This window comes from Macaca mulatta, chromosome 2, assembly GCF_049350105.2.
Source record: "Macaca mulatta isolate MMU2019108-1 chromosome 2, T2T-MMU8v2.0, whole genome shotgun sequence".
Lineage (NCBI taxonomy): Eukaryota > Metazoa > Chordata > Mammalia > Primates > Cercopithecidae > Macaca > Macaca mulatta.
The window spans coordinates 139,019,955-139,047,761 of record NC_133407.1 but is presented as its reverse complement, the minus strand read 5'-3'; the positions used below and the strand labels follow the sequence as shown (position 1 = coordinate 139,047,761).

General features: G+C 33.8%; 1 protein-coding gene across 11 annotated transcripts in view; it reads right to left on the bottom strand.

The window, feature by feature from the left end:
* Positions 1 to 27,807, bottom strand: part of CHL1 (cell adhesion molecule L1 like) — a 212,943-nt gene that overhangs the window by 77,996 nt on the left and 107,140 nt on the right. For all 11 annotated transcript variants that reach the window (XM_015130379.3, XM_015130384.3, XM_015130382.3 and 8 more), the window contains exons 3-5: positions 10,729 to 10,914; positions 4,531 to 4,636; positions 2,192 to 2,379 (exon numbers count right to left, since the gene is read on the bottom strand). In XM_015130379.3, coding sequence (XP_014985865.3) covers positions 2,192 to 2,379; positions 4,531 to 4,636; positions 10,729 to 10,819 — 385 coding nt within the window. In that variant the 5' untranslated portion in view covers positions 10,820 to 10,914. The remainder of the gene's footprint in view (positions 1 to 2,191; positions 2,380 to 4,530; positions 4,637 to 10,728; positions 10,915 to 27,807) is intronic.

The window sequence follows — 27,807 nt, the reverse complement described above, 5'->3', positions numbered from 1 at the left end:
TACATACCACTTTATTGAATTTATTTTCTGCTTTTATACTATTTTCTCCCTTCACTGTAGTTTATTCTGTTGCCTTAAATTAACTAATTCATTTTTATCCTAAAATTATGTTACCTAATAAGCTAAGATCATTAATTTTCATACTTTATATTTTTCTAATATGTATTTAAAATGATAAAGATCCCTCTAAATAATGCTTTCACTGCATCAAACATGTTTTCTTATGTAGCATTTTTACTGTCATCACTTCAAAATATATTCTATTTTCCTTACCATTTGGTACTTGACCTGCGACTCACTTAGGAATATATTTATTAGTTTTCAAAGATAGAAGTTTTTTAAGTTTTCTATTTATTATTGATTTCTAAGTTAATTGCATTTTGATGTTTTCCTCATAGACCAAATACATCATCAAATATAACCTTTTACCTTGTGTGTATGAAAAAACTCATTTTGCTGTTTTAGTTACAATATCCTATATGCTTTCATTAGATGGAGCTTGTGATTGTACTTTTAAATCTTCTATGTGCTTACTGATGTTTTTCTCTGCTTGAGTTAGCAAATAATGAAGAAGATATGTTAAAATCTCATTATTATGAATTTATCTATTTCTGTTTGTAGTTCTATTTTTGCTTCATGCATTTTAATATTACATATGTCTAGTAAATTAATTTCCATGAAGGCTTTTACAAATAAAATCTGTTGTGACTGATAATAATATGGTCATACCTACCTTCATTTGGAAAGCATTTATCTGGGATATCTTTTCCATCTTTTCATTTCAACAATTCTGTATCCTTATGGTTTAGATAGACGTGTTGTAAAAAGTTTATAGCTTTTTTTTAACTCAAAGCATTTATTCTATTTACTTTTATCTTTGATTTGTGATATATTTGAATTTATTTCTATCTTTTTCTTTCTGCTTTCTCACATTATTTTCTCTCCTTTATTTTTTTCCCCCGCCCCCATCAACCACATAATGTGATAATACTTTTTTCCTATAATTTTAGGATAAATACTCTATAAGTTTTACGATGCACGCCTTATTTCTGAGTCTAAATTTGACCTATATTCCTTCCTCTAGAATTATATAAGGACTTTAGGATAATTTTAATACAATGCCCTCCCTGAATTTTTGGGTTAAAGATTCTTCATCATTTGTTTTTCTGAAGTTTGTGGGCATTCTGAACCCCCAGAAACAAATGTTCATATTTTGCAAGTCCTAGAACTTTCTTTGAAATACTTTCATGTCTAGGACTCTAAAAGAAGAACTTCCTAATAGAATCTGGCTGACAGTTTTATACTTAACAATTTACCCTATAAAAGCTTTGGCTAAAATTGGGTAATGGTGGATATCTTAAGAACAGTGAGAAAACATGATCAAATATAAAAGGTGGTCATGGATATCCCATGAACATAGGGCAAAGAAGCTACCAATAAAGTACACTACCTCAGGGAACAATTACTGATAAATACACCACTAATAGCAAAGTGTCTTGCAGTTTTACATAATTTTTATTTATGGTTAACATTAGCAATAGTTGGTTCTCCTCTCCTAATGAGCATCATTATTGATGTTAGGTGGGACTATGCAACTTGCTTTGCCCCACCTAACAAAACGTGAGTAAGGAGTTTGCCTGTGTAACTTCTTGTCAGAAGCGTTGAAGAGCCTGTATACAATTTTTCATGTTCCTGACCCAGACTCTTTGATCAAAATGGCATGTTTCACAAGAGGCAACCACAGAATGATGATGTCTTCATTAGCTGAGCTCAGCCAGAAGGCTGCAGGAAAAACAGTTGCCCTAAAGAGTTGCCAGGCCCACAGCAAATTGCTTTATCAAGGAATAACTTCGTGTTTACATAGAGGTTTTGGGATTATCTATTACTGCATTGAATTTAGCAAAGTTTAGCTAATAATATGTTTAAATCTCATCATATAAGGCAAAGCAGATATTGTATTTTTCCATGTTAGATATAAGATTACTGAAACAGAGTCAAATTATGTTGTTTTCTAAGGTCATTCAATTTTAAGTGTCAAAACCTGGAGGAAATTTTTCCTTATAAATAAAACACAAGACATATATAAGTTGATTTAATTAATAATTGCTTTATTTCATTGGAACCCAATATAACTCCTATTTAACACTTCACTAGAACATTTGTAAAATGAAATTCCCATTATAGCACTTACTTGGAACTATAAATTCTATTTCTTCTGACATAGCGATTCCCAGTTTATTTGAAGCAAAGCAGCGGTATTTCCCTTGAAAGTGAGATATGTGCCCCTCATTTGGGATCCTGAATGTTCCTGAATTATTAGATGTAATTATCCGATGGTCAGTGAAATGAAAAGGGTTGCCATCCTTAGTCCACGTAAATCTAAAAAATAAAACTAAACTTAATAATCCTGAAAAATAATAACATATTTTTAGAGTACTTATTAACAACTGCATAAAAATGACAAAACCAAGACAGTTTATGATAAAAAGTATGTACTTAATGGAATATAACAGGATATAAATAAGGGTCTCAGAAGAATCTGAGAAATATTACTGTCCATAAAAAAGCTTGACAAATGAGAAGATTAAAATTGAAATTAGCTTTTGCTTTTTTAAACTAAAATTATTTGCTTATTTTTTCATTAGAAAGGTAACATAAGATTATTATTAATATTCTGGAGATTACAAGAAACATATATAATTTCTGTTCATGTATGTGTGTGTGTAAAGAACTCACTCAAAATCCCAAAATACACAAGCTATTATTATTTTTGATAATATTTATTTGATAAATATTAAATAATATTTATCATTTGATAATATGATATTTATTACATTTGATAATATTTCCTATTAGTATTTTTAGAATTTTTTCACATATTCTAACCACACTGAATATACAATTTGGCCAACTGGATTTTTCCATTATTATAATGATACTAAAGACAATTTTTATAGCTACCTTATCTTCTGTCATATGGTTACTATTTTAATTACTTTTAACCATTTCAATGTCTTTCCTTTTATGAACAATATTGTAAGAAAAAACTCTATATATTTATTCTTTGGTACTTGTCCAAATATTTCAATATGCCAATTCCTTAGAAATGAGATTAAGAAAGCAATAATTAAAAACTTTTTTATAGTATTTGATAAATGTTGCAAAATTATATTCTAGAAGAAAAATGTACACAGTTAAATTCCCACCCCAGTATGCTAGAGTGACAGTTCTATGCACGACGACATTAAAAGTCTCTTTAAATCTTTATCAGTCTGATAGACAAATAATGACTTCTCAATTAGACTGTACTCAGCATTGTATATTGGAATTACCCATGTAAATTTGGGTATATTTCAGGAAACCATATTCTTACACTAATCTATGTGATTAGTCTTCCAACAGGAATAACACACCTTCACGGACATGTATTCTCATTAAGAGTAGGCCTACCCAGCTACCCTCCTGACTTATCTTACATCTCTCTGTGTGTTTTACATTTCACTGTTGACAAGTGTATGGTATTACTTTTTGACATAATAATTCAGCTAATTAATATTAATATATCATGATATTGATCAATATATTCATGCTGATTGAATAAACTACCCTTCATTCCATTGTGATTCTATTTATACTTACATATATTGATTGAATATATTCCATTTAGTTAAACATAGAAATAATTATAATTTAGCATGTTAATGGGTCACTAATGATTATTAAATATCAAATTATCAGGCAATAATAATAGTCATGATACAATTGAAAATCATCAGTTTTCATCAAATATGTATATTCTTAATGAATATAAGATAATCATGCAGATTAATAAAAGTATGTAGCTTTGCTTTCCATTTTAGAATCACGTAGAATTTTAATATTGGGAATTCTCCCTTCTCACTTCAATACATGTACATTTTCTTCTCCCTCCCCAAAAATAGGAGGTATTTCAAAAAAGTTCATCAGTGATTATGGTCACCTAGAATAACAATTATTTAATTATAAAATAAAATAATACTAGATAGTAGTATATCATGCAAATAGTACTCTGCCACTTGAGATGACAATATTTCTATGACAGCTTAAAAAAAATCAAGTAACAACCTATCCACAGAATAAGATGTTTAAATTTAAAGACATATAATTATGAATATGTGTGGAATGATGTTTACAAACTTTGACTTAATAAATGCTACATTTTACTAAGTAGAATAAAGGATCTTCTAGTTTTTAGCTACCTTATTTATTTGTAGACTAAGGGACTGTTGAGTATTTCTGCTGTACCAAAGATTACTCTAAGTATTTTAATAACAGCCCTTAGTTTATGGTCAAAATAAATTCAACTGGCAGAAGAACATATGTAAAATAACCAAATTTTATTTCTGTTTGCATGGATATTATTTTTTTGTAAACCCTTAGCTTTAATCATGTGTAGATTCATAGTCCAACAAGTTTATGATGGTAAGAGTATAGAACAGCATAAAGAACAGTGCACATTTGAAGAATCACTTAGTTTGAAAGAATACTCACGTTGGTTCTGGATTTCCTTTAGCTTCACATTCAATTTGAAAATACTCATCGAAGGGAAAGGCAACTTGGACTTTTGACTGTTTTATGATTGTTGGAACCTGTTGAACTAAATATTAAAATATGTACTTAAAAATGCACTATTCAAACACTGGGCAAGGTTAACTTATAACGAAAACAATTTAAACCTCTTTTATATACTGATAAGTGAAAGGATGGTACAAAAGTGAAAATCCGAATAAATCTCACTCTCTCTTTGCAACATGTACTTACTTCTAAGGAATACACTTCACTGCCGTCATTTCATGTTTCAGTATATGTTTATTTTATTTAAACCCAGAATAATGTAACAATTTTTAAAGCAGAAGAAAAGTTGCTATGTCATCACAACTTAAAATATATATTATTAAAATTATTGGCATTCAATCTATGTTAGCATGCATATGGATTTTTACTTGGTTCAGTCACTTTGAAAGTTCTGTTTGTAGTCTTCCATGCTTCTATAAACACATTAGAATTAATGTACTGCTTTTACATTATTTCTTCCCATTGACATGCTATATTTTTTAATAATTCTATTACTGGTTATTAGATTATTATCCATTTTTTTCTTTCCTGGTAAAGTATTTCAATAGGCATTTTGAGTAAATAGATTTTTCCTTTATTGAATTACTGATTTATGATAAATTTCCAGGCATGGACACAAATGGTAATTTCTCTGGGTAAATTGTAAATATCATTTCACCACAGACTATATACACAAATAACAAAAATACAGTGGTTCTCTATATTTTTCCCACCAGTGAATGCTAGCATTTCAAAATAATAAAATAGTTTAGCATTTATTACAAAGAAAAATATAAACTCCCTATTCTCTTTATTTTAATTTTCTTTTTTTTTTTTTTTTTGGTTAATAAATATTCCTTCATGGGCTTGTTTAGTGCTTATTCCTCATTTATAAGTTTTTATTTTATAACATTTTCTCACTTATCTATTGGGAGCTTGAGTTTTGCTCCATTTCCTTAGAAAATTTAACTTACTAATAACCTTTATTATAAAATAATAACTAATGCATAATAGCATTAATAGATTCTTTATATTCAAATATCCTCTCATCTTGTGACAAACTGTGTTAGTGTTTGATAAGTAATCTACCAAACAAACACAATTTTAAAAAGTAGGGAGTGGACCACACTTGGTGCCTCACACCTGTAATCCCAACACTTTGAGGGGCTGAGGTGGAAGGGTCGCTTAAGCCCAGGAGTTCAGGAACAACCTGGGTAACATAGGGAGACTCTCTTCCCTACAAAAAAATGTAAAAATTAGCTGGATTAATGTCAAGCCCAGGAGGTTGAAGCTGTTGTGAGGTGTGATCAAGACACTGCACTTGAGCCTGGGTGACAGTGAGACTCTTTCATAAAAGTAAAAAAAAAAAGTAGGAAGTGGTTTTGCCTCTCACCTAGTACAGCAACGAGATTACATTTCTGAGAATTGCAACTATAAAATATATTTACTAATGCTGGAAATACAACTTGGATTAAGCTTTGAAATAAAACATAGAGCATGATGTGTGTAAAGATCTACTGCTGATGAGCACTCAATATTTTTCGAAAGGAGACATCCAGTTTGAGTACAGTTCTTAGAATCTCTGATAAAAGGACAGGGTTGATTCATAAGGAAATGCAAACTGTTCAGCAGCAGTGACCTGACTTTGGCAAATAAAGTATGAGAAAAGCAATTTGGAGACAGGCACAGAGCCTAACTCAAATAAGTACTATTCCACAGTAGAGTTGCAAATGAGACCCCACAACCTGTGACATTGGACCAGGCCCTGAACCCCTCTCTGTTTTCTCATTTGTAATATTAAGGATATAGCCTAGATAAATTGCTCTCAAATGTATTGGTCTCAGGACCCTTTTGCAGTCTTACAAATTACAAGACATCCGTTCACGTGGGGTATAGTTAACAATATTTACTATAATAGAAATAAAAACTGAAAAAGTCTTTCAAAATGTTTACTTATGAATTTATTTAAAATAATTCTGTGTTAAAATAAATCACATATTTTATGAAAACCTTTAAATGTTGTGAGAAGAATGGCATTATTTTACATTATTGCAAATCTCTGTAATTTCTTTTTTCTTAATTCTTTGAGTCAGGGTCTCGCTCCCTCACCCAGGCTGGAGTGCAGTGGTAGGATCATTGCTCACTGCAGCCTAGAAATCCCAAGCTCAAGTAATCCTCCCACCACAGCCTTTTGAGTAGCTAGAACTACAGGCGATCTCTGTAATTTCTTGAGAAGGCGGATGGATTCTTATATCTGCCTCTGCATTCCATCTGTTGCAATAGGGTTGATTTGCTCAAAGATATAAAGAAAATTCAGCCTTACACAGATAATGTAGTTAAAAAATGATGGGAAATGTTATAGTCTTTTCTGATGATTGTAGATATTCTTTTTAGACAGAACACCAAAACTCAACAAGTGGTAGTTTTTTAAACGTTCATTGCAATGTGGAATCTAAACCCTATCAATCAACTTTTCATATTCTGTAACATTAAACCATTTTACTTTTTTAAATCTACAAATGATTTTGTAACATCATGCAGCTTTCATTTGGAAAAAATACCCTTCCACTGAGTTTTGTGTCTTCCAAATATTGATGCATTTAATTACAGAATATCAAAAATTGAAGTTTATTAGAATTGCCACTGATCTAATCAGCAGTATCAAATGTTGGGAAGCTCTCAAGCTTTCAGTGAACAATACATGTCCTCCACAATTCTAATGTTTTCTTGAACACTCACATTTTATCAGTGACTTACATATGGTCAGTTGTTTACCTTGAAGTGAATGGGCTCACTTGGTTCACTTTCAGGAAAATATCTGACCTCCCTCTATCTGAGCAACCGTAATTTGTCAGTCATAACTTTAAAGTGAAGATGATGTCCAGCTAGACTCAAGCAATCATTCAATCAAAAAATAGACACTTTGATACATAGCATAATTATTTTATACCTGTCTACTTCCCAGTTCACTAAAATGTTAGAAAGTATGTATTCCAAGGTAGTTCATTAATAACATTAATAATTTATAAGTGCTTCAACAATTATAATCTTAAGCAAAACTGTTTTTGTTTTGCTTTGTTTTGAGAGTTTTTTTACTCTGAGTATATGGACATTAAGTATCGTCTGACTACCAGTAAAGTTTGATGCCAATGCCAGGCTGGAATGTAGTGGTATGATCATGGCTCACTGCAGCTTCAACCTCCTGGGCTCAAATGATCCTACTGCCTCAGCCTCCCAAGTAGCTAAGACTACACGTGTGAGCCACAACATCCAGCTATTTATATATATATACACACATATATATACATAAATATATAATATATATAAATATATAATAAATATATATATACAAATATATATAAAATATATATATATATATATTTAGAGATGAGGTCTCATTACATTTACCAGGCCAGTCTTGAACTCCTAATCTGAAGCCTCCCAAAGCCCTGTAATTACAGGCATGAGCCACCATGCCCAGCCACCATTACTTTTGTATCATCAGAGCAAAGGACAATACAATGAAAATGAAAAAATGGCATCGTAGGTTTATTACAAAAACAGGTTGATCTCATAGACCATCTGGATGTATCTCTGGGGCCCCAATAATTCTGGAAACCACATTTTGAGCATTGACAGCCAGAGTAGAATAAAAACTAAATGCCTTTCCAAATTCTAAATTTTTTTCTATTAATTCTATTTTTTTTTCAATTTTCACTCTTGCCTAATAAATCTGATCAGTGAGTTTTACCAGCTTATGGATATTAGTTCAAGTTCAGTGTTTATCTACTGGATATTCATAAACCAACATGCAAAATAGCTGTATTTTCATTCACATTTACTTTGTTTCTGATTACTACTATTTCTGTGTAGAGCAAGACTTGAGCTTATTGCAAATTCATATTATTTAAATTTTATTGCACTTATAAATGGTGAGGGATGATACACAATGGCCACAGTCCCTTAGATATCAGCTAATAACTTGTGAACAACATGTTTATTAGAACATTATTCTTTCCTAAATTTCCTAAGGTTGTAAAGGCTCAGCAATACCTAATTATTTGGGGATTGGAGCTAATAACCTTTGGGTGTTTATAAGAATATATATTCTACATTATAAATCCTTTCCTCTATAATTAATCCAGTTATAGTGATGCCAGACTCCTTGACATTCAAATTGGATACCTGCCTTAGTTGCATTTACTTGTGAGTGCTCTAGAGCCCTGAAATAAATGAATAATATTCAGATGTTCTGAAAACATGTCATTAATATTTTATAACAATTGTTGTCTAAGGACATTATAGCATGAAAATGCATAAGTAACCGAGACAACCAGAATAAAAATGTGGGCCAGGAATTAATACAAAATTTCATATCCTTCACCACCGACAAAGTAAGAAATGATGAAGAATAAATTTGTATGCCAGAGATTATGGTCAGGAATCTGAATCAGGAATCTCAGTGGCATCTTTGTTGCTATTGGGAAGACAATGTGAAATTACTAACCTTTTTCCACAGGATTACCAAGAAGCTTGCTCTTAACCTGCTACTGCTTACTCAAACCAAAAGAATTCACTAAAGATGAAGGTACTTTAGTCTCCCGACCAGCATTTCTACAAAAAGGCTGGTCAGTGATGAAATCTAATATATTGAGGAGGCTGAAAGATTTCAGCCAAATGTAAAGCGGACTTTAAGTCTATATATTTGTAGGTCAGATAAGTGGAATTTCTTAAGAAATGGAAATGTCAAAACAGAGCTTACTTATCTGTTAAAAATAATAGAGAAGGGGTTTCTACCTGGGGGGATGGAACTACAATTGCAGTCCTTTCAGAAGTATATAATATAAAATAGCTGTATCAAGTAATTTAAGGTGGCCTTTAGAATAGTTTTTAAATACATTATATTATGTATAGTCAGAGAGTTGTTTCCTTCTCTATTCACATTCAGCCTGTCTGAGTACTTCAAAAGCAACGTTTTAGTTAAGTCTCAACACTTTTCTAACATTTATTAAATTTTATGAGCTCAAGGCTATTTCTCTAGAATTTAGAAGATTCACAAATATCACCTGCAATACTAAGATTCTAATAAACAACCCATACCTCTAATATAGTAACTCTCCAAAATATATACAAAAGAGACAATAGAGATTATTGCTGAACTATATGGATAAAAATGTATTAATAACCTCTCATGGGCCTTTCAGATCCCATATGCCTGTAATATAAGAAAAACTTGCGACAGACTTGATATACTATTACATACGTTCTGTTTGCAGATTTTTTTAGCTTTTTTTTTTTTTTTTTGTGACAAAGTCTCACTATATTGTCCAGGTTGGCCTCCAATGTCTATTCACTGGTGTGATCATTGCACGCTATAGTCTCGAACTCCTGGGCTCAGGCAATCCTCCTGCCTCAGACTCCTAAATAGCTGGGATTACAGGCATGTATCACCATGTCCTGCTGATGCTGATGTATTTTTTTTTAACTATTAATTACCATGACTTGTTCAAACTGATTTATAATGGTTAAAAATCTGCATCCATTTTACCAACATGTGTTAGAATATATATTTATATATTTCCATCAAACTACTGTCTAAGCTCTTAATATGAATGCACACTATATAATGCTGTAGGTTTTGAGAGTTGATATCATCTTATACTTTTACTTGTAAAATGGCTTATTATTTTGCTAATTCATTGTTTTCATTCTTAAATATAATCATTTTGAAAAAGAATACAAAGTTTATCCAATTCCTTTTTGACGTAATTGGTTGAATGCCAGTAATTTCTGGATCTTGATTAAGTAACCTAAGTATATAAAAGTGAAATTGTTGGTAATATTGCAGATAATCCTAGACATATGGAAAAATACTAACTTATCTATAGGTTATTATTCTCGTTATGTTCTAAGTTTGCATAAGGAACTAAAAGCCTGGGTTGCAAAATAATTACAGCAGTCATATATCAGCCACCCACAAAATGAAAAAGATAAATATGAATTCTCTTGACAGATTGCTAAAGAATATATAGAAATATGGAGAAAAGTCACATCCTCAATCCATAAGTATTCTACTTAAAAATCAAAATGCAAATATGAAATTCCATTAATAGGCACTGAATGCTGTAACTTTACCTGAGGGTGGTATTTCAATTGCTGTTGAGAATTTTAACAGGAAGAAAATTAGAGATATGATTAATCCTTTTCCATTTAAACGTGGCTCCATTGCTCTTCAGGAAGGAGATAACCCAGAAAGAATGAAAATCTTAATGTCTCCTCTTAACTTTTGGTTTAAAGCTGAGACCTTAGTTAACCTGGAAACTAAAAAAACAAACAGAATAGCATGTTAGTTCATAAACTCTAAAATTTCAACATAACAAATTAAATACATTCGCTTTTTTTTTTTGGTTTGGCAGTATATTTCCTCATTATGAAATTGTTCTCTCATAACTCTACATGAATGAAATTAGTTTTTCCTCTTTCTATGTAAAATAAAGGACAGTGAATATACACTCTATTGTAAACCACAAACTATTCCAATAAATCACATTTGTAAGTCAGAGGAAGTTTTACTTGGAAGGTATCATATTACACACATGAGTGGTTTTTCTTTTCCATTCTCAACTTTTATTTTAGATTCAGGAGGTATCTTTGCAGATTTGTTACATAGGTAAATTGAGTGCCACTGAGTCTTGGTGTATACATGATTCCATCACTCAGGTAATGAGCATAGCACCTGATAGGTAGTGTTTCAATCCTTACTCCTTCTCACCCTCCCCCGTCTAGTAGTCTGCAGTGTCTATTATTTCCATCTTTATGTCCATGTGTATTCAGTGTTTAGCTTCCACTTCTAAATGAGAACATGCAGTATTTGGTTTTCTAGTCCTGTGTTACTTTGCTTAGAATAATGACCTCCAGGTGCATCCATGTTGCTGCAAGGACACAGTTTTGTTCTTTATATGGCTGTGTAGTATTCCATGGTGTATATGACTGACGAGTGTTAATGGCTAAGAGAATAACTTCATTTAGTCAATTTTATTTAACAGGTGGTTCTTCTTTACTCAGTTCTTTGTATTAGATATCTATTCCCATTTGAGTCATTCCTAAGCATCACAAACACACATCATTGATTTTTCTGGTGAAATAGCTTTTCATCTTCAAAGTTTTCACACTAACAGAAGATAGATAGTTCCAGCAAGATCGAGGAAAGAAAAAAATAAAGAACAAATGAATAACCAGCCTTTTTAACTGAAATTTACAAATGTGAGTTTGGTTCCAGCAGAAGACAAAGGCATAAGTTGCTTCTCATTTAAACAGAATATTTATTCATTCCAAAGTTTACAGAAAGAGAATAAGAATTAAGGTTTCAATTTTTTTTTTTTACTTTCTGTTATGATTTCATTTTTTTCTGAAACATTGTGATAACAGATGTCTAAACATTGTACATTGTCTATCATGTATTATTGAAGGTAATAATACAACAATTTACGCCAAAATGTGATAATTAGTCTTTCAGGTATGTAATTTTCTTTTGTTTTCTAAAAATCAATTACTCTATATGTTCACTTAGAACTGGTGAAAAAATTAACTAATGCAGAGATACTAAAGCCATTAAACTTATATTAAATTCTAAGTATTTTGGCTTTATTATTTCACCTTAAATTGCATCTTAAGAGATTATGGACCTGCATCTTTTGAATCTATGTACAGATTGGTAAAATTTAAAGTAGTAACTAATCGTTGTTGTTTTATAGTTTTAGGAGTCTTATGGAACAGCAATATTGTTTATGTTTTACTTTGAGAACAAAATTATATTAATCATAAAAGAAAATACTACCCTCACCCTCCAAAACACTTGTGAATCTTTGCCCTGAATTAGAGTAATGGCATTACTCTACTCTGCCTGACCTCAGTTGACCTGTTTGTAAAATGGATATTGAGAAAAATGACTCTTGTATGCTTCAGAATATTTTCTAATAACAAATAACTTATGCTTGTAATTTAACTTCTACTGGTAAATTTAACACATATTTTCAAATGTGTCACTATGTTAATTGACGCTACTTTTCTGATGAAATGAGTTATCCTAATCAACGAAATAAAACATAGAAAATGCTTTCATTATAAAAAGCAAAATATTGCCTTAACTACAAAAAGTGAGCCCTACATATTTGTGCAAAGTTGGGAGACATCAAACCATGTAGCTATTACTAATACAAAAATGTTGAGGAAAATATCAACGCCCTGTCCTTTGAATTTTCCTTTTCCTGGTTTTTTTTTTTTTGCAAACAGTTTGATAATAGTCATCTAAAGTCATTGTTTATTATATATCAATCTTTACTTGCAATCTAGTTATTATTTAATATTTGGTTCCATTAATATTCAGTGCTGATGGCTTTAAGAGCATCTTATGTATGTGTTTTGTGAGTTACCCTTTATTTGTAAGGAGCAAGACTTTCCAAAGTATTATGCTACTAGGAGATCATATTTCCAGATTAATATTTTACATCATCTCACCTCTGAAATAGGGAACAAGAATAACCAGATAGCCAAATAAGTGAGAACACTCTCAGTTTCCATTAATCTCCTGATTTAGGGCAGTAAGTTCAATGGTCTCTAATTGTTGTAGTAAAGTAGCTTACAGATACTAATTATTCAGTAATGGTGATCCAGTTTTTTGAATTTTAATAGTTTTAAGTGCATGGTCTTAACCCAAGAAATTCTCTCCCATAATGACATCATCACTTTTCAGAATATGAATAATGACTAATTCTAAATATGATCTTACCTCCTGCAGGAATTAGCTTCAATTTACCTGAAATTTGTATGTTCACAGGCTCTAACATAAAAATTATTAGAAATTTAAATGTGACCCCCTTCAAGTAAGACTCCATTAGCTGATGATGAAAGCTCCAAAATAGCTTTCAGATTGAAAACGGAAAGTCAGTCTTAATTTCATTGTCAGAATTCACAAAGGGTACGTTGCTTAGGAATGCCATTTTGCAACAGTAAGATAGCAATAAAATTATATTCCCATTTATCTTTCTTGAAACAATGGCATTTAATGCCTCATGCCAGGCCTCAAATATAATAGCAATTGTTGAAACTCAGGATGGAGCTGGCACTAAGACAAGAACTAATTTTTTTAAAGTTTTTACTTTCTATGAGTACATAGTATTTATAGGGTACATGAGATCTTTTGATACAGGCATACAATGTGGAATAATTACATCAGGGTAATTAGAGTATCCATCACCTGAAGCATTTATCATTTCTTTGTGTTACAAACATTCCAGTTATACTCTTACTAAAATATTTTTGAAGTTAAGTCACATGAAGCTGATGTCTGATAGCTTATATTAATGATATCAACTCAGATCCACAAAGGAATCTATTAATTTTTATGAATCTAGGCAAACTGGGTTAAATATTCCTACGATCTTAGCTCTTCCTTAGGAAAAATAAATCATCCCTGCCAAACACTTCAAAGGAAAAATTTAGCTTGGTGCAAAAGTTATTGTGGTTTTTGCCATCGAAAGCCACAATAACTTTTGCACCAGCCTAACAGCTCTCTCAACGTCACATCATACTGATATAGGGGTTAAGAAGAAATTACTTAGGCAGATAGTGAGGGTACCAGAGTCCCCTAGGTAAGGTTATCCTTTTCAATGAAAAGCTGTGGGGAAAAGAAAGATATCAGCCTGTTACTGTGTCTGTATAGAAAGAAGTAGACATAAGAGACTCCATTTTGTTCTGTATTTGAGATGCTGTTAATCTGTGACCCTACCCCCAACCTTGTCCTTGCAAGAGACATGTGCTGTGGTGACTCAAGGTTTAATGGATTTTGGGCTGTGCAAGATGTGTCTTTGTTAAACAAGTGCCTGAAGGCAGCTTGCTGGTTAAAAGTCATCACCATTCTCTTAATTTCAACTACCCAGGGACACGTGCACGGCCAAAGGCCACAGGGACCTCTGCCTAGGAAAGCTAGGTATTGTCCAAGGTTTCTCCCCATGTGATAGGCTGAAACAATGCTGCTAAAAGGTTTATGGAGATGTTTGCATATGCATCTCAAGGCAGAGCATTTTCCTTTAAACTTATTCATGTCACAGAGATTTTTGTTCATATGTCTTACTGCTGATTTCCTCCCTACAATGATCCTATTGTCCAGCCACTCTCTTATCTTTAAGATGGTAAAGATAATTATCAATAAATACTAAGGGAACTGAGAGACCGGTGCTGGCGTGCCGGCGTGGGTCCTCTGTAAGCTGAGCGCCGGTCCACTGGGCCCACTTTTTCTTTCTCTATACTTTGTCTCTGTGTCTCATTTCTTTTCTCAAGTCTCTGGTTCCACGTAACGAGAAACGCCCACAGGCGTGGAGGGGCAGGCCACCCCTTCAAAAGCAACCCCCAAATCATTTTCTAACAAAGAGCAGGCTCCAAAATAGAACTGCAGACATAGACCCTGGCAGTTTTGCTAATCATGCTCAAAAATGGCGGTTCCATCTTCTCTTCCCTTTGCCAGCCACATGTACAGTAAGGAGCAGACAAGATGGCACCGGTCAACTGGAAAGCCCAGTCACCTAATATGATTAGGGTACTTGGGGTAAGGTGGCCAGCCTTTTCTGCACACTATGTAAACGTCACACCTGATCGAACCCATCTGTGGGCCCTACATAAATCAGACACCACCTCCTCAAGCCTGCTTATAAAATATGGTGCATCCGCAGCAGGCCAGCCTTTTCCTCTGGGAAGTCCCTCTCTCTCACTAGAGAGAGAGCTGTTTTCCTTTCTCTTTCTTTCTCTTTCTTTTGCCTATTAAACCTCTGCCCCTAAACTCCTCATGTGTGTCCGTGTTCTACATTTTCTTGTCATGAGACAATGAACCCCAGGTATTTACCCCAGACAGTGCAGTCACTTCAATGCAATCAAACCTTCCTGACTCCCTCGGGTTCTCCAGTACCACTAGTGGGATAAGAATTAAGAATACACTGATTTCAAAACATTAGTTTAACATGGACAAGCGTGCATACCTCCTAGGGCAAGTTTCAACACAACAAAAAGGAAATAAAGTTCTTTGCCTCTTCAAAACAAAACCTCTAACATATACATCATGAGTATTATAAAGTGACTACATAGATCCCTCTGATGTTTTTAAAAGTGCTCCATGGTGGCAAATCTAGAAAAAACTTGCTCCCTTAATTTAAATTCATATTCTTCCTTGAGACATGGAAAAGAGAGATGGCTAAGTCCTTGTCCATTCTACTTGGCCTCCCAAGTAAGTGCCAAGCTACTGTGGCCACCTGACAGGTCACATGACAAAGTGATGTCTAGTGATAAGACCATGGGAAAATTAGTATAACCTGGGTTCAAAGTCACCATTACTAGATGACTTTGGGCAGTTTACCCAATCTTCTCACTCATCTGTACAAACTGGGGTGATAGTTGCTGCTGTATAGCACACTTATGAGATTTAAGTGAGGTACTATATCATTAGCAGAGAAAAATAAATAAAATTTGCTAATGCTAGTGATAGTGATGATCATTGTGTTGATAGCGGCAATGAGGATATAGTCCTGCCTACTAATATTCTGATTCAAGGAGCATGGTTAACTTCTGTGGATTCTACTAGAGTTACAAAATCATAACAACTTACAAAATAAAGGTGTATTCTCTAAAGTATATAGTGGTGAAATTATATTGATTGATACAAAATATTCTCTCCAAAAGTGCGAGAGCGCAGTAGATTGATTGCAAAAACTTCTTTGATTCTCTTCCCCTCTTTGTGGTCACACACTCTGTAATAAGACTTTATAGCTCCTCCCAAGAAGCTATTTCTTCTCTTCCTGAATCTGGCAGGCTTTTGACCCTAGAATCAGTTCTGGTCTAGGCCTCACAAGGCCTTGCACCTTTTTCCTCTTTCTGTCTCTCTGAAAACTCTGCTCAGCTATGTTAAAAAGAAGCCTGGGCTACCCCATTGGAAGATAAAAGACACTTTGCTTGCCGGGCGGGCGCGGTGGCTCGCGCCTGTAATCCCAGCACTTTGGGAGGCCAAGGCAGGCAGAACACGAGGTCAGGAGATCGAGATCACCCTGGACACTCATCCTGGCTAACAGATAGGCCGCCACTAAATGTAAAATGGCAGCCATCCTAGATGAGACTGCCCTACATAAACTGCCAGCTGAACACAGATGCTAGAACCAGCTGGTTAGTATCAGTCAAGACTGGCTAAGTTCAGCAGACTTTCTCAAAGAAACATAGACTTAGGAACAATAATAAATGTTTCCTTTATTGAATCAGTGTTTTGGGATGGTTTAAAAGGTAGAAATAACTAATTTAGGTAGAAGAGCTAGGATAAACAAGTCGATGCAATAATGAATATTGTTGAAGCAGATATATATATAAAATATATATATAATATATAATATATATAATATATAATATATAATATATAATATATATAATATATATATTATATATAATATATATGGAGAGAAAGAGAAAGATGGGGGAGGTTATGCTAATCTTTCTATTTGGGGGTACATTTTAACATTTTCCTAATATAAACATTTTTAATGTTTATTCAGTCTTTGGAAATCAGAAATCAGCTTAAAATATTTCAACAGCAGTAAGGAGATTTTTTAGGCAAAAGGTAGACAAAGTCTTGAGAGTGCCATACATCTAAAATAAAAATAAAAAACAAACAAGAAAAAAGACTTTCTTAAAGCTACCATACTGTATGCACCTCTTCTGTTGGAAGAAGATGAGAAAATGTGGGGTTTCTTTAAACATCAGTATGTATGTTCTGTATATTTAGTTTAAGCAACTAATGTAACTCAATGCTTTTTCTTTCTTGGTTTAAGAGTTTTGAAAGTTATAGCCCACCTAAAGAAAATGTAAGCCCATTTTATGGTACATAATCACTTAAGTCTTGGTAGCTGTTAGTATACACAATACCCCTTCATTTTTCTTTAATGCTTTGATCCTTAATTCACCAACTTTGCATTATGTTTCCACTGGAGACTGCTTAAATTCCATTAACAAGGCATAGAAAGGCAACAATGCATAAAAATGGTTAAGACTAAATTTTCAGTTTGGACAATTATAGATCATTCTACCGTTATAAATTGAACACTAAAACAAATTATATTAAAATTACTTTAAAGATCCAAGGCTATTGTTAATGTATTCTGAATAATAATCATTTCCTAATAATCACTTGTTTTTTTCACCTAACAGTCATGGTGTCATGTTTACACAAAACCTTTGGCACTATGGTTCTCTAATGGCTTTAATGAATAGTAAATGCTTTGATTTTCCTTTTGCAAATAATATTATTCAAATTTATAAGCTGGAATTTAAAAAAGAAGTTTCTACTTTATCCTAGAGGGAAATAGAATCTGACAAGTGTGATAAATGGACAAAAAGCAGCTTATAAAGGCAGCTGGTTTGACATAGCACATTTTATTTTAGTGATTTTTAAAAATCCTTGACATTTTTTCTCAATAATTATTCACAAACAGTTTTAGGTTAAATTTCCAAGAAGAAAATGTAACACGGCAAATTCAATGAACAAAAGGCGACTCTTATGATCACTATTTTAAAAACTTTTTCATTTCTATGGCAGCAACTACACAAAGCAGAAATGTCAGTGACAGTCCATCTGCCATTTTCATTGACAACATGGAATGTATACAGCCAAAATAAAGGAAAAAAAAATGCATGCTGTGCTGACATTCCTCTTCACTGAGAAACAGCATTAAGTTGTTTCTGCTACTATGAGTTCCAGAGATTGAAATTAACTTCATGCATGCAAAATCATTAAACAACATTTTTCTACTCAGGATGTTTGAAATAGATCAACAACTTTTATTATAGCCAGCAGGAAGAGCTATTTTATGACACTGGCATCCAAATTATAGTTTTAAAAATAACTCAATGGATTTATATAATAGTCTGAGACAGTGCTATAACTCGGAAATGTTTAAATTTTCTTTTCTCTCCGTGATAAAATGGCTTAAGAATCACTGAGCTGCGTCAAGCAAGATGTCTTATATAAAGCCTTTTGACGTTTTCATGATGGAGTGGATGTCACCTTCACTTCCCTCTGACCTCAAGTGTCACTTTATGAAACTCCTTTTTATGTGATTATCAGGCTAGGTTAAACTATTCCCCTGGTTTGGAATTAGGTCTTATGGGGAGGAGGTCCAGCAAATTTCCATAAGCCTGAAGTGTGATCTGAATCACTCAACATCTTGAAGCTGAGAAGGATAAACACACCCACAAAAATTAAAAGGCTTTTGTTCAATCACCTGCCTGGCTAATACTATAAATCAATTTACAAGTGTCATAAACACAGTAATCCTGAAATAACTGTTAATGGCTTTTTACTCTGAATACAAAGGAAACAGTGTACACTATAGCTATATCCATTCAAACGCTCTTTCATGTCTCATAATACTGCAGTGACAAGACAAAAGAATTGCTTAGAGTGTTAACTCATCATCCCTGCAGAGTTGGTGTATTTTTTATACAGTAGATCAAAGAAATGTTGACGTTATTATAAGCAAATTGATTTTATTGGGAAAATGTCAGCTTTAGTTAATAACGATGTGGGATAAACTAATATAATTAATAATATCATTTATTTAAATAACAAATTACTGTGGTTGAACTCTAACTGGAATATAATTGAATATAACCTATATATATATACAGGTTATATAAAAACATACATATATATGTTTTTGTTTTCCAACCTATACATCTAAGATTCTTAAAAAATAGTATACTGTAATGACATCTAATTCAGATTGATTCATAGTGGAGACTAAGAAAGAAAATTACAGAAATTCATGGTCATTTGGCTACAAGCATGGAGAATAATCCCAACATTAAGTTATTTTCTGAGTTATTTCTCAGAAAACAACTTATATACCTGTGAAATTCATATAGGGACTATTTTTCAAATTAAGTAAAAATCTCAGATGTACTAAAGTGCACAAAATCTCAGATGTACTAAAGTGCTAAGCAAACTTTTACATATGTATAAATCCAGGTAACCACTTCTCACATTTCTTAAGGACTCTCAGTCACTAAAGACATTCCACTAGCTTCACTCCTAGAGCATCCCACCTGGCCAACTCATAAGAGAGTAAGACCTGTTTGTGTTCCTCTAGCCTTTTGTATTACAACCAAGGTGCTATCTCTCCTCCAAGTGACATTTGGATTATGTGGGAGCAGCTTGGGTTGTCACATGACTGGGGAGGGCTACTTGCATCTAGTGAGCAGGAGCCATGGATCCTAAATGACCTGCAGTGCTCAGCACAGTCCTGCCCAAGGAAGAACAGTCCTACCTGAAAAGTGCAAACCCTCACTGTGACGGATACTGATGCTGTAGTATACTGGGTAAAAAAAAAAAAAAAGTTGTGTGGTCAATATATTATGGATATACTGTATACATTACTATTGAAGCAGTCATTTTGGAGTACAGTTTGATGGTTTCCCCCAAAAACTAAACAAACTCTCACACATGATCCAGCCATTGAACTCCTTGGTTTTTACCCAAAGGAGTAAAACATATGTCCATAAAAAACTCGTACATGGATGTTTAACAGCTTTATTTATATTTGCCAAAACTTGAAAGTAACCAAGATATTCTTTAGTAGGTAAATGGATAAATAAACTGTACCGTGTCCAGACAATGGAATATCAGTGCTAAAAAGAAATGAGCTATCAGCCATGAAAACAGGTGAAGGAAACCTAAAGGCACATTAAAAGTGAACAGGCCAATCTGAAAACGCTAGATACTGTTTGATTCTAACTACATGACACTCCAATTGTTGAGAAAGTAAAAAGACAAGTGGTTGTCAGGGGTTAAAGGAGAAGGGGGAATGAATAGGAGGACAGGATTTTTACGGCAGCGAAACTACTTTGTAGGATACTACAATTGTGGATATGTGTCACTACACCTTTGTCAGAACCCGTAGAATGTATACACCAAAAGAAACCCAAATGTAAAGTATAGATTTGGGGTGTTATTGGTATGTCAATGTAGGTTCATCAGTTGTAACAAATACAACACTGCTGGTGGTGTTGATAATGGGGAGACTGTGCATACGCAGAACCGGTAGTATAAGAGAAATTTCTGTACATTCTGCCCAATTTTGCTGTGAACCTAAAACAGCACTAAAAGATGAACTCTTCCTAGAAAGAAAAACTGTAATATGTGAAAGGAAGCAATAATAATATATGACAGATTTCTAAGCTATAACAAAAAATCAACTTCAAAAATATATTTGTAAATTAAAGAGAACATCCTCTTAACTCTTTTTCAGATTTTCGTCACTCACTCCCACCTTGGACACCTAAAATCACAGAAGACTGATAACAGCAGTGGTGGAATCACTCAGTCTTAAACTCCTGGCTCAAGTGAGTGTCCTGCCTCAGCCTCTCTAGTAGCTGGGACTATAGGCACCCACCACCACATGCAGCTAATTAAAAAAAAAAAAATTATAGAGGTAAGGGTCTCACTATGTTGTCCAGGCTGTTCTCAAACTCCTGGCCTCAAATGATCCTCCTGCCTTGACCTCCCAAAGTGCTAGCCACCGTGCCCAGCTCATGAATGTTCATATTTAAAACTTTATTTTCTCCTTCTCTACTATTCTCCTGTTATCAAATACTGTTCCCTCTATTTATCTCCTCTTTATTTATTTCACATATATATCAACATTGATCAGTACCATGGCAGGAATTTTCAAAAAGGAAATGAGGCACTTCCAGGTAAGCTGAAATGTCTTTCCCTTATTTTCCATTAATAGAACAATGACTCTCATTGAGTCTGGAAACTAATGATAAAAATTTAACCGTAACAAGAAATTTGGAATTTTTTAAAGGACTATATATATAATGTTTGATCACAACTTACAATTACGTTTAAAAGTAGAAAACTAATTAGAAAAAATAGGACCAAGTGCAGTGCCTCATGCTTGTATTCCTAGCACTTTGAGAAGCTGAAGCTGGAGGATCACTTAAGGCCAGGAGTTCGAGACCAGTTTGGGCAACACAGTGAGACCCCATCTCTACAAATATTTTCTTTTTTTTTTTTTTAAATTAGCAAGGCACAGGGCATGTGCCTATACTCCCAGCTACTCAGGAGGTCAAGGTTGGCGGACTGCTTGAGCCCAAGAGTTTCAGGCTAGAGTGAGCTATGATTCTGCCTGGGCAACAGAGTGAGACCATTTCAGAAAAAGGAAAGAAGGAAGGAAGGAAAGAAAGAAGGAAGGAGGGGAGGGAGGGACGGAGGGAAGGAAGAAGGATGGAAGGAAGGAAGGAAGGAAGGAAGGAAGGAAGGAAGGAAGGAAGGAAGGAAGGAAGGAAGGAAGGAAAGAAGAGAAAGAAAAGAGACAAAGAGACGGAGGGAGGCAGGAAGGAATAGAGAGAGAGAAAGGCAAGGAAGGAAGGAGGAAGGAAAGAAGGAAGAAAAGAAAGAAAAAAGAAAGAGAGAAAGAAAGAAAGAAAAGAGAGAAAGAGAGGGAGGGAAGGAGGAAGGGAAGAAGGAAGGAAGGAAGGAGGGAAGGAAGGAAGGAAGGAAGGAAGGAAGGAAGGAAGGAAGGAAGGAAAGAAAGAAAGAAGAGAAAGAAAAGAGAGAAAGGGAGGGAGGGAGGAAGGAATAGAGAGAGAGAAAGAAAGCAAGGAAGGAAGAAGGAAGGAAAGAAGGAAGGAACGAAAAAAAGAAAGACAAAAGAAAGAGAGAAAGAAAGAAAGAAAAGAGAGAAAGAGAAGGAGGGAGGGAGGAAGGGAAGAAGGAAGGAAGGAAGGAGGGAAGGAAGGAAGGAAAGGAGGGAAAGGAAGGAAGGAAGAAAGGAAAGAAAGGAGGGAGGGAGGGAGAGAGAGAGAGAGAGAAAGAAAGCAAGGAAAGAAGGAAGAGAGAAAGAAAAAGAAAAATAAAATATATACCTAAGTTTCTCTTTCCAACCAGCACCCAGCAATGGGCATCTCTCAGGACAACTGGCACAAGTACCAGAAGACAGGGGCAAGAGAAAGAACTGCCACAAGAAGCAGAAGTCTGAGCTGGGATGCCCAGAGCCAAGACAAAGATTGGCCCCCGCCACACCCACACAGTTTATGTGTGGGGAGGTAATAAGAAATATTGTGCTCTGAGGCTGTAAATGGGAACTTCTGTGGCTGGGAGTGTTGCACTCGCAAAACAAGGATCATTGATCTTGTCTGCAATGTCACCCACAGCGAGCCGGTCCGCACTGGTGAGGAATTGCTTGGTCCCTGGTGAGGAATTGCTTGCTGCTGGTTGGCAGCGCACCTTAGCAACAGCAGTGTAAGTTCCACTATGCACTGTCTGGGGCCACAAGAAGAGGGCCCAGCGGACTCCTGAGGAGGAAGAGATTTTAAACAAAAAATGATCCAAAACAAATTCAGAAAAAAAATATATAATGAAAGGAAAATGAATGCCCAAAACAGCAGTATTCTGGAGGAGCAGTTCCAGTAGGGCAAGCTTCTATCGTGCATTACATAAGGATGGAGCCAGCGTGACTAAGCAGATGGCTATGTGCTAGATTGCAAGGAGCTGGAGTTCTAACTGAGCCAAATCAAGGCCTGGAGAGGCAAACAAATGCTCTTCCTTCCTGTCTTAGCTCACGTAATAATGGTGTTTATTATTCTATTATATATATTCTATGATATAGATCTTATTATATATTATTATAACATATTATATAGTTCTATAATATAGATATTATCTATATATATTATCTGTCTCCCTATGTTTGCATGATTATCTATCTATCTATCTATCTATCTATCTATCTATCTATCTATATCTCCCAATGTTTCGGATGGTTTTAATCTACTTTTCCACTTTTTTGTGTTAATCAAATTGTTCAGTTGGATACCAGTAGTGAGCACACTACTTATAAAACCAAAATAAACAAGGGCTCACAATTTTTTTGTACTTGCCTTGTCTACATATTTGTAGGTGATTGTATATTTTATGAGGCAGTTGCCAGATCCTATTCATTCTTTTTGTGCTTACCTAGAATATAGGAAATACTCACAATAAATCTTCCTGAATGAATGAATGAATGAATTTCATGCATATGTCCACAAAAGAATATACTCTGCATAGATATAGCTGGTTGAGAAAATTCCGAATTCCTTCTATTTTCTCATTCATCCAAAGACAACTCAGAAATTAAACTTCTGAAATACTCATTAAAGTAAATATGGATTTGAATGTAAAACACTGAGCTAAACATTGCTGGGCTTGCCACAATACTTCCATAAAGGCTAATAGAACTTTACTCAAAGGCTAATAGAATATCACTCAATCTCATTCATTTTACAGTGTCTACTTAAGGCCAACAATATTCATAGGTTTTGGTGGTTCTTATAGGTGTCAACAAAAACGAATCATTAACTTTTCTGAAATTTACTTTAAAATACTTTAGCATAGGCTGTGTGACAATATAAAGGCTACTGAATTTTAATGCACCCCATAAATATAGTCAATCAGTATTCAAAAGATCTTAATAAAAACTCTTCTAAATCTCTAGTAAAATGTAGTAGCACTGGTTACTCCATGTACTTCGGGTACCTTTATTCTGTAAAGTATATTAAGTGTATAAGTATGGCTTAATCACTATAGTGGATGTTACCAGAATGAGCCATTAAAAAAAACAAAACAAGCAGTGTTGTATATATTGGTGGGTTTGCCAGAAATGTTTGCTCAGACACAAGCACCCTTGCATGAACAGGATATTAAAAAATCAAGGGAGCCCCATGGCCTAAACACAATTTCATTGCACTCCAGGCTTAGGATTTCATTCATTTTTGCAATAAGTGTTTTTTCCTATGACTCCAATTGAAAAGGTAGCTGAACCCTGCAGCTGGAACATCATCTCATCTGCCTCTAGTGAAGCTTTCTCGCAGATTTCTGTCACAACGCCTCAAAGGTTTAACAGCTGGGACTCCATCAAACTGACAGAATACAGGGTACAATTTTGTGATGTGTGTGTTTGTGTATGTGTGCATGCATGCTTGTGCATGTGTACACATACTTATAAGCACATGTGTACATTTGATGGCTAATACATATTTGCTCGCCTGGACTATTTCATCCTATGATTATCCTTGTCACATAGCATCTGGTAGCTAGCTTACAAGAGAAAACTAAAATCCTCATTTCTCTCTAGGACTTGGAAACTATTTGGTACCTATAAAAAGTAACCTAATGACCAAAAATTAGGTCAGGATGCAAATATGAAGAAACTACTATCTGCCATAAACTTTCTATATGAAAGCATTGTCAGAAAATATACTCTTAGAAATTTAAGTAAGTTATACCCCATTAGCCTTAACCTAAGGCCATTTCTAAGGTTGTATTTAAAGCATGAATTCCAACCATTGGTACTTGAAGATGATTTTATTTTTCTTAGCTCATCAAAAGGCACTTAAGGGTCTTGTAGTGACAGGGATGGTCATCATAATTATCAACTGCTAGTGAACATTAAGCACTTGAATATGACACTAATAGATTCTTTTAGAGACGAAAAGGCTGCATGATTAAGATAAATAGTTCATGGTTTGGGGTATCTCACTTTCGATTCTTTATCTCTATACTGTTTCATAACTATTCATTTTCTTGCATTGTTTCTGTTCTTGTTACCACATTTCTTTTTCCATTCTCTGAGGCAAATTTTTTGGTTAAAGATAATTAACTCGCTGAAAAATGCTAAAGGCCAAATAGTGATACAAAAAACTTTAGCCTTCTTTTCCCCTAAAATCTGTAGTTCACAGAAACATCCCTCTTGTCAATTCAAAACTTTCAAGGGGAATATAACAAAGCAAACCAACTATAATCAGAGAGATTTGGGGCATATTAAGAAAAGAATATTTATGCATAATCACATCCCAGAGGTTGTTTAAGTGGGATATTTTTATTCAAATTCAAAAAGGTATAGGTATTTTTGTTGCAAATAGTTAAATAGATGTATCAGTGCTTTGGATATGTTGGTAGAAATTTTAATCTTCTCACTATACAAATCGTTAAAAGCAAACCTATTCTATTCAAGCCATAAGATACAAAGTATGATTTCTGATACTTAAGATAAATTTATAAGAAATTCATAACTTCCTTTGGCTCATCTTCTGCTCCGGTGATGGCATTAGAGCTGTCAACATTGATTGATCATTCCCTGTGCTTTTATGAGAAGAATTAATGCCAAATCCTGGGTCAATGACCTAGATCCCTAAACCTTTCATATCTTGTCTTCATTTTCCATGAATAAGAAATAAGAACAGGAAGGCAATATCAGTTAATATGTCATTTTTGAACTGATTACCTTCTTCATTTGCATGATAACCAGTTAGATTCAATTTTCTGGATACAGTGGGCAGTTTACTTATATACATGTTTAATAGTCTTATGTGTTTTGATTCCAATATTGGTAATATTTCCAAGAACTACACAGTTACTATTATCACATACCATTTTTAATTAATTTGTTTTTACTTATTTTACAATAAAATATATTCTTATTGTAACAGAAAATAATGGCAAAGGAATGTATTCAGTAAAAAGTTGAAGATTATACAACCCCCTTCTCCCCATCCCTGCCAGAAAACATTTAAGATATGAACACTTCCAGACATTTATATTCATTTTGATTTATTTATATGTACATTTAGATTATATATAACATATAGTATGCATTACATATGTTGTATAAATGATATCCTATATCTATTATTTTTTATTAAGTGAAAAAGGCAAGTTATACAGTGTTATCTATAGAACAAACAGGTAAAGACCATGGGCTTTTCCTAGAAAAATCACAAGTTACTAGACATTCGAAATTCAGTTTGGAAAAAGGATTACTGAAGGAAAACCTGTGAAAGATCTTAAACTTCTTTAGCTATAAAGTTATAATTAGGGCAGAGGTCACTATCAGTAATGCGAATGTTCTTAATTATGTCAACATTCTTAACTAATTCATTTATTGGATATATTTTCTATTTCTAAGTATTCACTGTACTCTAGAACAATTTTCTTTTACATTATATTTTTGTGATTCCAAAGATAGTACCGCGGTAATTGAAATACACTGACTAGCAGGTGACTAAGACAAAGTGTTCTGTAAATATTTTGATAAAACCTGAGATTAACTAAAAGTTACTTTTAGCTGTGATACTTTCTTCCTTACTGTAGAGATTTTCCTTTGAATGAAAGAAATCAAACTGTCATTATTTTCTACTAACATATCATTAGCACAAATCAAGTATAACTCTAGAGATATGATGTTTTCTTAAATGTTATGCTTTGGCATGCAATTTGAATTCAACATAGCTAACAGTCAAAAAGGAAATAAAGTTTATCTGTGGCCAGATATGACTACCAGTATAATTTATCAGAAAGAAATTGATAAAATAAAAGCTACCACCAAGTCACTTAAGGAGCATCTTCTTTCCATTTAAAGCAGTGTTTAGAGTTAAATTTATAGCACTAAATGCCCACAACAGAAAGCAGGAAAGATCTAAAGTTGACACCCTAACATCAAAATTAAAAGAACTAGAGAAGAAACAGCAAACAAATTCAAAAGCTAGCAAAAGATAGGAAATAACTAAGATCGGAGCAGAACTGAAGGAGACAAGAGACACGAAAATCCCTTAAAACTATCAATGAAACCAGGAGTTGGTTTATTGAAAAACTCAACAAAATAGATAGACCACTAGCCAGACTAATAAAGAAGAAAAGAGAGAAGAATCAAATAGATGAAATAAAAAATGATAAAGGGGATATCACCACCAATCCCACAGAAATACAAACTACTATCAGAGGATGCTATAAACATCTATACACAAATAAACTAGAAAATCTAGAAGAAATTGATAAATTCCTGGACACATACACCCTCCCAAGTCTAAGCCAGGAAGAAGTCAAACCCCTGAATAAACCAATAACAAGTTCCGAAATTGAGGCAGTGATAAATAGTCTATCAGCCAATAAAGCCCAGGACCAGATGGATTCACAGCCATATTCTACAAGAGATACAAAGAAGAGTTGGTACCATTCCTTCTGAAACTATTCCAAACAACATTAAAAGAGGGAATCCTCCCTAACTCATTTTATGAGGCCAGCATCATCCTGATACCAAAATCTGGCAGAGACACAACAAAAAAAGAAAATTTCAGACCAATATCCCT